The sequence below is a fragment of the Heptranchias perlo genome, chromosome 34, assembly GCF_035084215.1.
Source record: "Heptranchias perlo isolate sHepPer1 chromosome 34, sHepPer1.hap1, whole genome shotgun sequence".
Classification (NCBI taxonomy): Eukaryota; Metazoa; Chordata; class Chondrichthyes; order Hexanchiformes; family Hexanchidae; genus Heptranchias; species Heptranchias perlo.
This window is the reverse complement of record NC_090358.1, coordinates 966,413-978,848: the sequence shown is the minus strand read 5'-3', so window position 1 is coordinate 978,848 and position 12,436 is coordinate 966,413. Positions and strand designations below refer to the sequence as shown.

The following is a 12,436-nucleotide window of genomic DNA, read 5'->3' as shown; positions in this document are numbered from 1 at the left end:
TAAAAGAACCAAAGGTGACATGAGGAAAAACATTTTTACGCAGCGAGTAGTTAGGATCTGGAATGCACTGCCCGAGGGGGTGGTGGAGGCAGATTCAATCATGGCCTTCAAAGGGAACTGGATAAGTACTTGAAAGGAAAAAATCTGTAGGGCTACAGGGATAGGGCGGGGGAGTGGGATTGGCTGGATTGCTCTTGCACAGACTCGACGGGCTGAATGGCCTCCCACGTTATGGGGCAGTGCGCAGGCGCAGCCGCCGAATCAGCTGACTGGCTGGAGATTGTCAATAAAGTTGGGAGCGTTCGAATTAGTTCCGGCAGCGCCGCCGCTCCCCAAGGTTAGAAAAGGCCCCGAGCCCCGGGCTCCCGCTCCGCTCCCCCCGCCCCGCTCCCCCCCGCCCCGGGCTCCCGCTCCCCCGCCCCGGGCCCCCGCTCCCCCCCCCCCCCCGCGTCCCGGGCCCCCCGCTCCCCCCCCCCCACGCGCGTCCCGGGCCCCCCCCGCTCCCCCCGCCCCCGCTCCCCCCGTCCCGGGCTCCGCTCCCACCCGCTCCTCGGTCCCGCCTCCCCCCGTCCCCCGGGCCCCCCCGCTCCCCCCCGTCCCGGGCCCCCCGCTCCCCCCCCGTCCCGGCCCCCCGCTCCCCCGTCCGGGCCCCCCGCTCCCCCCCGTCCCGGGCCCCCGCTCCCCCCGTCCCGGGCCCCCCCGCTCCCCCCGTCCCGGGCCCCCCGCTCCCCCCGTCCCGGGCCCCCCGCTCCCCCCCGTCCCGGGCCCCCCCGCTCCCCCCGTCCCGGGCCCCCGCTCCCCCCGTCCCGGGCCCCCCGCTCCCCCCGGTCCCGGGCCCCCCGCTCCCCCCGTCCCGGGCCCCCCGCACCCCCCGTCCCGGGCCCCCCGCTCCCCCCGTCCCGGGCCCCCCCCGCTCCCCCCCGTCCGGGCCCCCCGCCCCCCCGCCCCGGGCTCCCGCTCCTCGGTCCGCTCCGGCCTTCCGCCCCCCGGACTCCCGCTCCCCGGCTCTCCGGTCCCCGCTCCCCGGGCCCTCACTCCTCGGCCCTTCCGGCTCCCCGGGCTTTCCCGGCCCCCCCCGCTCCCTGCACCCCCGGGTCCTCGGCCCTCCCCGAGCTCGGCTCGGGGCGTGTTATAGTGGGGATGGGTGTGGGACACTGGGTGGGTGAGGGGCCTGGGCCTACTGCTTGTTGCAAGGCCGCTGCTGCAGCCCCCGGCCTGTCGCACTAACCGGGTAAAATCCCGGCTTTAATTCTTGGGAGTGGGCCTCCCTCCCGGGCCGGATTGGGGGGGAACTTTCTGCCCGGAGCGGTTGGTTGAGGTTTGGGGTGAAAGGTCCAGTGTCGGTACCGGCGGTGTTTATGGGGGGCAGTCCCCCCTCCCCTTTACTCCTCACCTCCTTCCCCCCTCCCCTTTACTCCTCACCCCTTCCCCCCTCCCCTTTACTCCTCACCCCGTTCCCCCCTCCCCTTTACTCCACACCCCTTCCCCCCTCCCCTTTACACCTCACCCCTTCCCCCTCCCCTTAACTCCTCACCCCTTCCCCCCTCCCCTTTACTCCTCACCTCCCCTTCACCCCCCCCCTTTACCTCCTCACCCCTTCACCCCTCCCCTTTACCTCCTCACCCCTTCACCCCCCCCTTTACTCCTCACCCCTTCCCCCCTCCCCTTTACTCCTCACCCCTTCCCCCTCCCCTTTACTCCTCACCCTTCCCCCGCCTCCCCTTACTCCTCACCCCTTCCCCCCTCCCCTTTACTCCTCACCCCTTCACCCCTCCCCTTTACTCCTCACCCTTCACCCCTCCCCTTTACTCTTCACCCCTCCCCTTACTCCTACCCCTTCACCCCCCCCTTTACTCCTCACCCCTTCACCCCCCCCCTTTACTCCTCACCCCTTCACCCCTCCCCTTTACTCCTCACCCCTTCACCCCTCCCCTTTACTCCTCACCCCTTCACCCCTCCCCTTTACTCTTCACCCCTCCCCTTTACTCCTCACCCCTTCACCCCTCCCCTTTACTCCTCACCCCTTCACCCCTCCCCTTTACTCCTCACCCCTTCACCCCTCCCCTTTACTCCTCACCCCTTCACCCCTCCCCTTTACTCCTCACCCCTTCACCCCTCCCCTTTACTCCTCACCCCTTCACCCCTCCCCTTTACTCCTCACCCCTTCACCCCTCCCCTTTACTCCTCACCCCTTCACCCCTCCCCTTTACTCCTCACCCCTTCACCCCTCCCCTTTACTCCTCACCCCTTCACCCCTCCCCTTTACTCCTCACCCCTTCACCCCTCCCCTTTACTCCTCACCCCTTCACCCCTCCCCTTTACTCCTCACCCCTTCACCCCTCCCCTTTACTCCTCACCCCTTCACCCCTCCCCTTTACTCCTCACCCCTTCACCCCTCCCCTTTACTCCTCACCCCTTCCCCCCCTCACCCCCTTTACCCCCCTCACCCCTTTTACCCCCTCAATTCTCAACCTGGGATGTTGATTTATTCTAATTTATGGAGAGGCAGTACAGTAGATCTCTGGATTTAACCCAAGAAACTTTTTTATATTTAGCGATCTAAATGCGTCTTATTTGGATGAAGTTGGGGCGGTGATAGCAGAGGCACTGTTACATTTATATAAAAATTCTATTAGAAAAGGGAATTGTGCCAGAGGATTGGTGGACAGCTCATGTGAGTCCTGTATTTAAAAAGGGAGATAGAACAAGTCCAGGGAGCGATAGACCAATTAGCTTAATGTCGGTGGTAGGAAAGATAATGGAATCCTTACTCAAAGATGTAATAGGGAAACACCTAGAAACCAAAAATATAATAAAGAATAGTCAGCATGGATTTTGAAAGGGAAGGTCATGCTTGACCAACCTTATTGAAATCTATGAAGAAGTAACAAAGTGTAGACAAGGGTAATGTGACAAAATACGAGATGATATTAATAAAGTTGGAGAATGAATGTGTAATTGGCAAATTAATTTCAATACAGAGAAGTGTGGAGTGCATTTTGGTAGGAAGAATAAGGAGGCCACATACTGCTTGACAAATAAGTCTAAATGGGGTTTGAGGATACAGATACACAAATCACTGAAAGTAGTGTCGCAGGTTAATAAGGCTGTATTTTTTTTTAAAAAGCAAACAAAGTACTGGGGCTCATTTCCAGAGGGATTGAATTGAGGTCTTTAAGATAATGAAAGGGTTTGATTGGATAGACGTAGAAAAAATGTTTCCACTTGCGGGGGAGTCCAAAACTCGAGGTCATCAATATAAGATGGTCATTAATAAATCCATGATGTGGAGATGCCGGTGATGGACTGGGGTGGACAAATGTAAGGAATCTTACAACACCAGGTTATAGTCCAACAGTTTTATTTTAAAATAAAATTGTTGGACTATAACCTGGTGTTGTAAGGTTCCTTACATTAATAAATCCAATAGGGAATTCAGAAGAAACTTCTTTACCCAGAGTGGTGAGAATGTGGAATATGCTACCACAAGGAGTAGTTGAGGCAAATGGCATAGATGCATTTAAGGGAAAGCTGGATAAACACAAGGGGAAAGGAATAGAAGGATATGCTGATAGAGTTAGATGATATAGGGAGGGAGGAGGCTCGTGTGGAGCATAAACGCTGGCATAGACCAGTTGGGCCGAATGGACAGTTTCTGTGCTGTAGACTCGATGAGATGTCAGTTTCCTGTAACTATGGAAGCTTGAATCAATCAGAAAAGCCTTACTGATCAGTGAAGTCTGAATTCTGTGCCAATATATTTGTTTCATGACTGTAGTGGGTAATACAAATTGGGTTTTAAAAAGATGGGGCTGTCATGGTTGATGAAATGATGAAGTGCCTGAATGGCCTACTGCTGTTCCTGTGTGGTGTTAAGGAAATGCTTTGGGCAAAATATTGTGCTTAAAATAAATGCTGGGATTTAAGTGTAGCATTTCAGATGAGGCAGTGCTGGTGATCCACACAGTTACTTTGGCAGATGGTTTACTCTTTGCTGCTGAGATTTTGCCATTAACGGTAGGTTGTCAGTTAAAGCCTGCGCTTCCCACAAGCAATGGCTGCCTGATATTGGCCAAACTCCTGAGGAAGTGCTGAGCAGATGGGATGGAGAGGAGGCAGTTATGTGTGCGAGACACCACAAGCCCCATTTGCTCACCTAGTGAGTACACCAACTGGCTTTAAGTACCTTGGAGTGTGATGTGTAGTCCTGGTGTACGGATCCTTTCTCCTCCCCCTTGAAGTATGTTTATCCTTGGGGAGATTGTGTTGTTTGGATGAGTGTCCTTCACAGGTTATCTGCTCCAAATGCTGCTGTTTTCAGATAACTCAATCCACCTTCAGTGAAGTAGACCAACAGATTTCCTGTTTTTTTGTGGACCTTAAATTCCTTCAGTTCCCAAGTGGGGGACTTTTTATGCTTCTTAATTTGCTTTTCTATTAATGACTGCTCAGATTTGTTTCATTCAGGAATTGATTTCTACTTAATAGGCTATGACTGAGCAGGACTGCTCCCCCATCAGTGGGCATGGATGGAGCAGGAATTGGCTCTACCTTGAGTGAGCATGTCCAGCCTTGCTTTAATCTCAGTGCTGCAGCATGTACGTGGTTTGCTGGTGAAATTGTTCTAGTGGCTTAAGAAACCCTCAGACGAGTAGTTTTTGTTCCACGTGCTGTCCTTGGTATATTTGAAAGATATATTAGCATTAAAAAACTCCCCAAAACTATCAATTTTCTTGCTTTGTCAGAACCATTAAGTCTTGAGAGCTTCAAGTAGTATAAATAATTTTTTTCCTGTTTTTTCCTGCAGAGTACATGCATAATACTTGCTTTTTTCAAAAAAAGACCACTTCTGTCCCGAACCAATTAAGAACTAGAGTTTCTTCAAAATGCCTGCAGTATCCAGCGATGTGAAGGAGTTGTATCTGTCTACGTGCTTGGCTGATCTTAATAAAAAAGCAGAAGTGAAACTGGAAAAGAAAAGCACCAAAAAGTAAGGGAATGTGCATCAGCATTGAAATGTTTCTTTTTAAAATAGGAATCAAGCTGTTAGAGGAAATCTGAGCTGTACAGAGTAAAAAGGCCCTTGGTGAATTTTCAGCCTGTGTTGCGAACTGATCTTAGCCGGGTTAGTGGTACAGCACGACAGCTGACTTCAGTGCACTAGAGCCAGGAGAAGGAAAATAGTTTGGGGGGAGTGGCCCACTCCAGATGGTGACTCGTGCGAGGATTCGGCTCAGATGTGATACCTCCGGGTCAGTCTGTTTTGGCTTGTATGAAGGATAATTGCTTGGGCAGGGGACCAGAGGGCACCTGGTGATTGGACCATGCCTCACGCATATTCGGGGCGGGAGGTGATTGGAGGATTTTTTTTAAAAAGTAATCTAGTTGCCCCAAGTGTGGTTATTTTATAAGTGATGATCTGGAATGTACTGTCTAAAGGAGCGGTGAAAGCAGATTCAAGAATAATTTTCTGGATATATACTTGTAAAGGAAAAATTTGCAGGGCTACAGGGAAAGTTCTACATAACTTTGAAATAATGTTGTTATCCAGTGTTCTGTATGGAATGACCAAGCCCATTAGTCTTAAGACCTCATTTTCAAAGCAACTAATTGGATAGCTCTTTGAAGGGCCGGCACAGACACGATGGGCCAAATGGCCACCTTCTGTATCATTCTATGATTAGTTGCATTAGAGTTTGTGTCAAAAGCTGTATTTTATTTTAATTGTATCTCAAATTTTGTGTGAACTTACTGTGGAAACTACAGGTTTGAGACACTTTGGTCTAATGTAATTCACAAGGGAATTTGCTCTGCAATGCAGGTCTTAGTTGGGTGATATCTCACTTAGAGTGTAAAAGTGAGGATAACCCCCAAATTTATAATTTATAATTTATTCCAAAATAATCTTGATATAGGTCAAAGTGGAAAGTCTGCATGCCATCACCTGGCTTATGTATGGGCATATTTTCACTGTATTAGGTGCTAAGAGTACAGATTGGCAAATACTCTATATACCGGGTGTTTAAAATATCATCTGTGGTGGGCGCAGTGAAGTTTAAGTAATGGAATAACATGGAATACAAAGCTTCAGGAAGGAAAATATAAATACATGGAGTCTGTACTGGTAGGAATAATTTAATTGGAACAAATTATAGTCCAGTGGCTCTGAAATGGATAAAGAGTGGATAATAGTTGCTTTGAAAATGAGGTCTTAAAACTAATGGGCTTGGTCATTCCATATAGAATGCTGGATATCATCATTATTTCAAAGTTATGTAGAACAGATGTCCTGAACTTGCTGTTTTAGTCCTGTATTGTGTAACGGTACAATATCACTGGATTGGGGGTAATATTCTGGCATGGGTGGAGGATTGGTTATCTAACAGGAAGCAGAGAGTTGGGATAAATGGTTAATTCTCGGACTGGCAACCAGTAGCCAGTGGTGTTCCGCAGGGGTCGGTGCTGGGTCCCCAACTCTTTACAATCTATATTAACGATTTGGAGGAGGGGACCGAGTGTAACATATCAAAGTTTGCAGATGATACAAAGATGGGAGGGAAAGTAGAGAGTGAGGAGGACATAAAAAACCTACAAGGGGATATAGACCGGCTGGGTGAGTGGGCGGAGATTTGGCAGATGCAATACAATATTGGAAAATGTGAGGTTATGCACTTTGGCAGGAAAAATCGGAGAGCAAGTTATTATCTTAATGGCGAGAAACTGGAAAGTACTGCAGTACAAAGGGATCTGGGGGTCCTAGTGCAAGAAAATCAAAAAGTTAGTATGCAGGTGCAGCAGGTGATCAAGAAGGCCAACAGAATGTTGGCTTTTACTGCTCGGGGGATAGAATATAAAAACAGGGAGGTATTGCTGCAGTTATATAAGGTATTGGTGAGACTGCACCTGGAATACTGCATACGGTTTTGGTGTCCATACTTAAGAAAAGACATACTTGCTCTCGAGGCAGTACAAAGAAGGTTCACTCGGTTAATCCCGGGGATGAGGGGATGGACATATGAGGAGAGGTTGAGTGGATTGGGACTCTACTCATTGGAGTTCAGAAGAATGAGAGGTGATCTTATTGAAACATATAAGATTGTGAAGGGGCTTGATCGGGTGGATGCGGTAAGGATGTTCCCAAGGATGGGTGAAACTAGAACTAGGGGGCATAATCTTAGAATAAGGGGCTGCTCTTTCAAAACTGAGATGAGGAGAAACTTCTTCACTCAGAGGGTAGTAGGTCTGTGGAATTTGCTGCCCCAGGAAGCTGTGGAAGCTACATCATTAAATAAATTTAAAACAGAAATAGACAGTTTCCTAGAAGTAAAGGGAATTAGGGGTTACGGGGAGCGGGCAGGAAATTGGACATGAATTTAGATTTGAGGTTAGGATCAGATCAGCCATGATCTTATTGAATGGCGGAGCAGGCTCGAGGGGCCGATTGGCCTACTCCTGCTCCTATTTCTTATGTTCTAATATTATTGAGGTCTTTCCTAAACTTTTCAATTCATGTGATCTGTTTTTCAATGCTTCTCCCACCGCCCCGTGCTGGGATTCTGGCCCGCGGTTGGTGAGCCCCCACCGCCCCGTGCTGGGGATTGGAAAATACAACAAAAATCAGTGAACTGTTGAAAATCCATTTTAATTTTGCTTTTCTTGTATGAGCACATTTTAAAATGGGGATTGTGTCCATGAGGTTGCTAAACTGACGTGCTGAGAGGAGTGGTGCTTCAGCCTGATTAAGGTGATGTCACTCGGTAACTCTGTCATTGCCTTTTCTGTGGCTTTCAGCACTAACAGTTTCAATAAAAGATATTCCATATCCCCACACTCAAAAATCAACAAAAAAGCAGAAATGAATAAATTAGGCATTTACATATCCAGTTTCTTTTTGAAGTTTGTGCCTCTAATTCTCATCTCTCCTGGACACACCAACACATTGGGGTGTGGGTCCCTGGCTGGCGACACCCTGGGGTCCCTTGCTCAAGTGGCTAATTTTCGTGCATGAGCCCAGAGTGCTGGTGTACGATGGGTGAGTCACCTGATCTGGCTTGGATGGTGCCACACATGTATTTTCCAGCAGGAGTCATTGGTTGAGACCAGGATTAGATGTTCTGGCTGTTTTTTTTTATTTGTTCTTCTGTCCAGCCCAGAAGTGCGAAGGCTAATTGTAGTTTGTTGACTGTTGCCTCGGCAATACAGCACAGACTGCAAATTGAATGTGGCTCCTTCTGCTCTGTATTGCTCAGTTACTTAGAGCTTTTAACAACTGAGACATTTGGTGGAGCTTCCAAGTAGGAAAGGAGTCCTGATGCTGAGGCTCATTCGAAGTATACTGTAATGAATCTGTCAGTGTGCAGTATCCAAGCAAGTCTATGTAGACAACACTAAATGGACAAGGAAGGTTGCTTGCACCATTTGACTGTTCAGCAAACTATTGCAGCCAATAAGGATGTTGCCTTTGTCTAAATCACTCTTTCCTTCATTTTCCAGCTATGTTACTAGCGCTTGTAAAATTTTCAAGGCTGCGGAGGAGTGTAGGTTGGACAGAGATGAGGAAAAGGCATATGTTCTTTACATGAAGTACCTGGCTGTATACGATCTAATTCGGAAAAGGGCTGATTTCAAACAGCAGCAGGTACTTGACTTTTGCGCAGTACTGTACAGCTTATACCACTAGCAATATTCATATAGCTGCCATAGTTAACGCACAACACTGGGGATATACCCATTCCATTGACCTGTTGTTGGGACTCTGCTCGTTCTACGCATGCTACGTGTAATTAAAGTAGCTCCTTCGGGAGATTTTCAGAAATCTGGCAAATGTAAACAACTGTACGTGAGGCTGCCTGATCTGCAGGAAGTTGTTGTGCAGCCTTTTCCATTGACCATTGGGGTACTTTTAAGTACCAAATTTCTATTAAAGAATTGTGATTAACTTGATTATCTTTGTTCTAACTTTTAAAATTGAGTGCTCCTGATCTGTTGGGGTATTTGTGTCGGAGAAGTTGTTGGCACCGATTTCAGTGAAGTATAATGGGCATGTCAGCTTTTTGTACTGTGCCCACTTGAACTGTGGAAAAACATCTAGCAGTACAATTCTGGGTTTTGCCCCAGGCTTGTCTGCAGGAACCATTTTGTGACACTGCTGGGATGAAGTGCTGGTGGTTACTGGGCTGTTGGTGGTGGTGGTGAGAGCTTGTGCCGGTGAAGTGAGCTAAAGCATATTGGGCAGTTGTTTTCTCTCGTGTGCATTGGCACCATGCTTAATGTTAGTGAGGCGGCTGAGTTGCTAAGCCTGACTGTACAAAGGTGCTGATTTTACAGTGGGATAGTCATCCAGCAAAAAGGCATTTACAACTCTATTGAAAGAAATTAAAACAAACAAACTTGGATTTATACATCACATTGTCTTGTTCTCAGCACGTCCCAAAACACTTCAGTTAATGAATTACTTTTGAAGTGTTGACATGCAGTCGCTGTTATGTAAGCAAATAATGGCAGCCAATCTGGGCACAGCAAGATCCCACAAAACAACAAATGGGATGAATGATCAGTTAGTCTGCTTTTGGTGGTATTGGTTTAGGGATAAATTTGGTCAAGATAAGGGTAAAACTTTGCTTTTCTTTGAATTGTGTTGTGGGATCGCTTTCATTCAGCTGAACAGATTGACAGGACCTCGTTTTCAGATTTCACCTAAAAGAACCACCTTCTGTATCCTAACTCCATCCTCCTGCATTGGCTCCATATCTCCTTAATATTCTTAACTAGCAAAAATCTATCAATCTCAGATTTAAAATTATTAGTTGAGCTAGCATCTGCTTCTTGTGGGAGAATTCCACACTTCTACAGCCCATTGTGTGAAGAAGTGTTTCCTGACTTCTCTCCTGAATAGCCTGGTTCTGATTTTAAGGTTATGTCTCCTTGTCCTGGACATGAGATGATGCGAAAGGAAACTAAGTACATGGTGGAAAGTTGAAGTTTGCTTTAAGAAAATGAAGTTAGTTATGTTTTACTACATTGGCTCCTGGTCCAGCAATGCTTTTTTTAAAATTCTCATCCTTGTTTTCAAATCCCTCCAGCCCTACAACTCTCAGATCTTTGCTTTCCTCTAATTCTTGCTCCTTGCACATCCCCGATTTTAATCGCTGCACCATTGGTGGCCTTGTCTTCAGCTGCCTAGGCCCTAAACTCTAGAATTCCCTCTCCGCCTCTCTACCTCCCTCTCCTCCTTTAAGACGCTCCTTAAAAACTATCTTTGACCAAGCTTTCGGTCACCTGTCCTAATATCTCCTTATGTGGCGTGGTGTCAAATTTTGTTTGATTGCTCCTGTGAAGTGCCTTGGGACGTTTTACTACATTAAAGGTACTGTATAAATACAAGTTGTTTAAACTATCCTGAATTTAACTAGAAATAATTATAAACCTGCGCCCCACAGTGTGATGGTGCTGTTCCAGACCCATCATTCTGAGACACCCTAGGCTTTGATGGCTTACAATCTGAGTGGCTTCCAGGTTGTGATTGTGGGGAAGGACAATGAGGTGTTGGGAGTGTCTTTAAAACATTCTAAGTATGCAGAGTTTTTTTCGATCTGTTGTTGATTTGTTCAAATGGTAACTCAGGCAAGATACTGGTCCTCTTCTGCTAATTTCCCAGCAAATAGTACTTGGGGTCATTTTTGGCGGGAGAGAAAGAAAATAAGTTTTGCTGTTTACACCTCTGGCCTGTTTGTACTGCTTGCTTGAGGAGGAACTGAGCAGTGCAGTGCTTGTAGCAGTTGCCTGGAGAGGGTGAGGACAGAGTGTGTGTACCTGTCTTTAATGTAAAAGAATAATAGTAAATGCAGAAATCTGAAATAAAAACATAAAATGCTAGAATTGCACAGCAGGTTTAATCATGAGAAAGATTAATACTTTGGGTGTGTTCATTCATCAGAACTGGTCTTGGCAGGCTGGAAAAGCCCCTTCATATGACTTGACAAAAATGGAAGGGAGGGGAGAGCACCAGACAGTCCAGCCGTGCTAATTACTTTCACATCTGTGTTGCTGCACTTCACCTTTAGCTCTTGACCTGCTCTTGTTCTCTCCACACTGTACAAGTCACTCTATCGAAGGACTTTGCCATCCTGGCTGTACCAGTTCTGATGAAAGGTCACACCCAGTGTTGACCTGTCGTTCTCCTATAGACACTGATTGACCTGCAGTGTATTTGCAGCATTAGCTGTGTCTGTTTTTAAATGTTGGTCATTACATGTTTGAAGCCATTATTGCTCAGGACTGCAAAGCAGTTTTGTTAGTTAGTTCTGCTGGATTGCAGGACAAGTACATAATTGTGTAATGTGTTTTATTTCAGGACTACTACCTTTCTCTACTTGGCCCTACAAGCTTCAGAAAAGCCATAGAGGAAGCAGAAAGGCTTTCTGAAAGCCTCAAGTTACGGTCTGTACAGTTACACCAATTCCTGCAAGGTTTAAGTAGCGATGGCTAAGGCTGTGCAGACTGGCTGGAGTCCACCTGAGCTGTTCTGAAGGCCCATCTAATGCTTTCATTTATTCATCAAGCCTGACACTGCAGCTAGTAACCGTCCAGTGTGTTTTTTCTCTGTTTTATATTTTGCTCACCAAAACTGATGATGCAGTTATTTTACACTGTGGTGTAATTGTCAGGTTTAGATTTCTCTCCACTTGCTCTGTCCAGTATTTACTGTCAGTTCCTTATCTTTTACTCTACTGTATTTTGCTGCCCAGTTTGCAAATTATTTTAAATCATTTTGATTATGAAGTCCTGTCTATTTCATGATTCAAAGGACCACTGCATTTCCTGGCATGGACTGTATTGTTGAGCTACAGCAATGTTCATGATTACATCTTCGGGGATTTGTACATAATCAGATTTCCAGTTGTCAATGATGACGCGAAATTTATATACAGTGTGCTGCAGCCTTGGTAGAGGATTCTCTCTCAACACTGTTACAAGGCTACTGGGGTTAGCCTCAGAGTTTCTGTGCATTCTTTTTCCATCCTGAGACATTTATTGTAAATGTTTGCAAAATAATGCAAAATAGTTGGATGTTGAGTGTTTGATGTATTGTTTTTGGGGGGGTGGGGGTTGGTGGTAGGTGGTAGAGAGAGGGTGAAGACTGGCAACTTGAAATTGGCAACTATCTCCCCCATTTACCATTTGAGTGTTGAGATGGAGATTGCCAGCTCTCTGGCCAGGCCTCACACCAGATTGTTAGCTGGCCAGGACCTTTCAGGTCCTGATCTTTTTCAACCAGTTCCCAGGTCCCACAGATTAGCACTCGAGTGCTGTATCACAGACACTTCCTTCTTGTACAGAAACCTTCCATTTGAATGAGGGCCCTGGACTCATCCATCTGTACATATTGTTGGTGGTGTTTGGCCAATCAATTGTCTTTAACTGGGAAATTAGTGTA

The 12,436-nt window shown here is 47.1% G+C and overlaps 1 protein-coding gene across 4 annotated transcripts in view; it reads left to right on the top strand.

Annotated features, from left to right (window-relative positions):
* The window catches only part of usp8 (ubiquitin specific peptidase 8), a 45,203-nt gene that overhangs the window by 5,604 nt on the left and 27,163 nt on the right, over positions 1-12,436 (top strand). For 2 of the 4 annotated variants that reach the window (XM_067971216.1, XM_067971213.1), the window contains exons 1-4: positions 251-337; positions 4,808-4,990; positions 8,494-8,638; positions 11,354-11,439. In XM_067971216.1, coding sequence (XP_067827317.1) covers positions 4,887-4,990; positions 8,494-8,638; positions 11,354-11,439 — 335 coding nt within the window. In that variant the 5' untranslated portion in view covers positions 251-337; positions 4,808-4,886. Of the gene's footprint in view, positions 1-250; positions 338-1,012; positions 1,232-4,807; positions 4,991-8,493; positions 8,639-11,353; positions 11,440-12,436 lie in introns of those variants that run through there. The other 2 variants (XM_067971214.1, XM_067971215.1) reach the window with 2 other exon arrangements.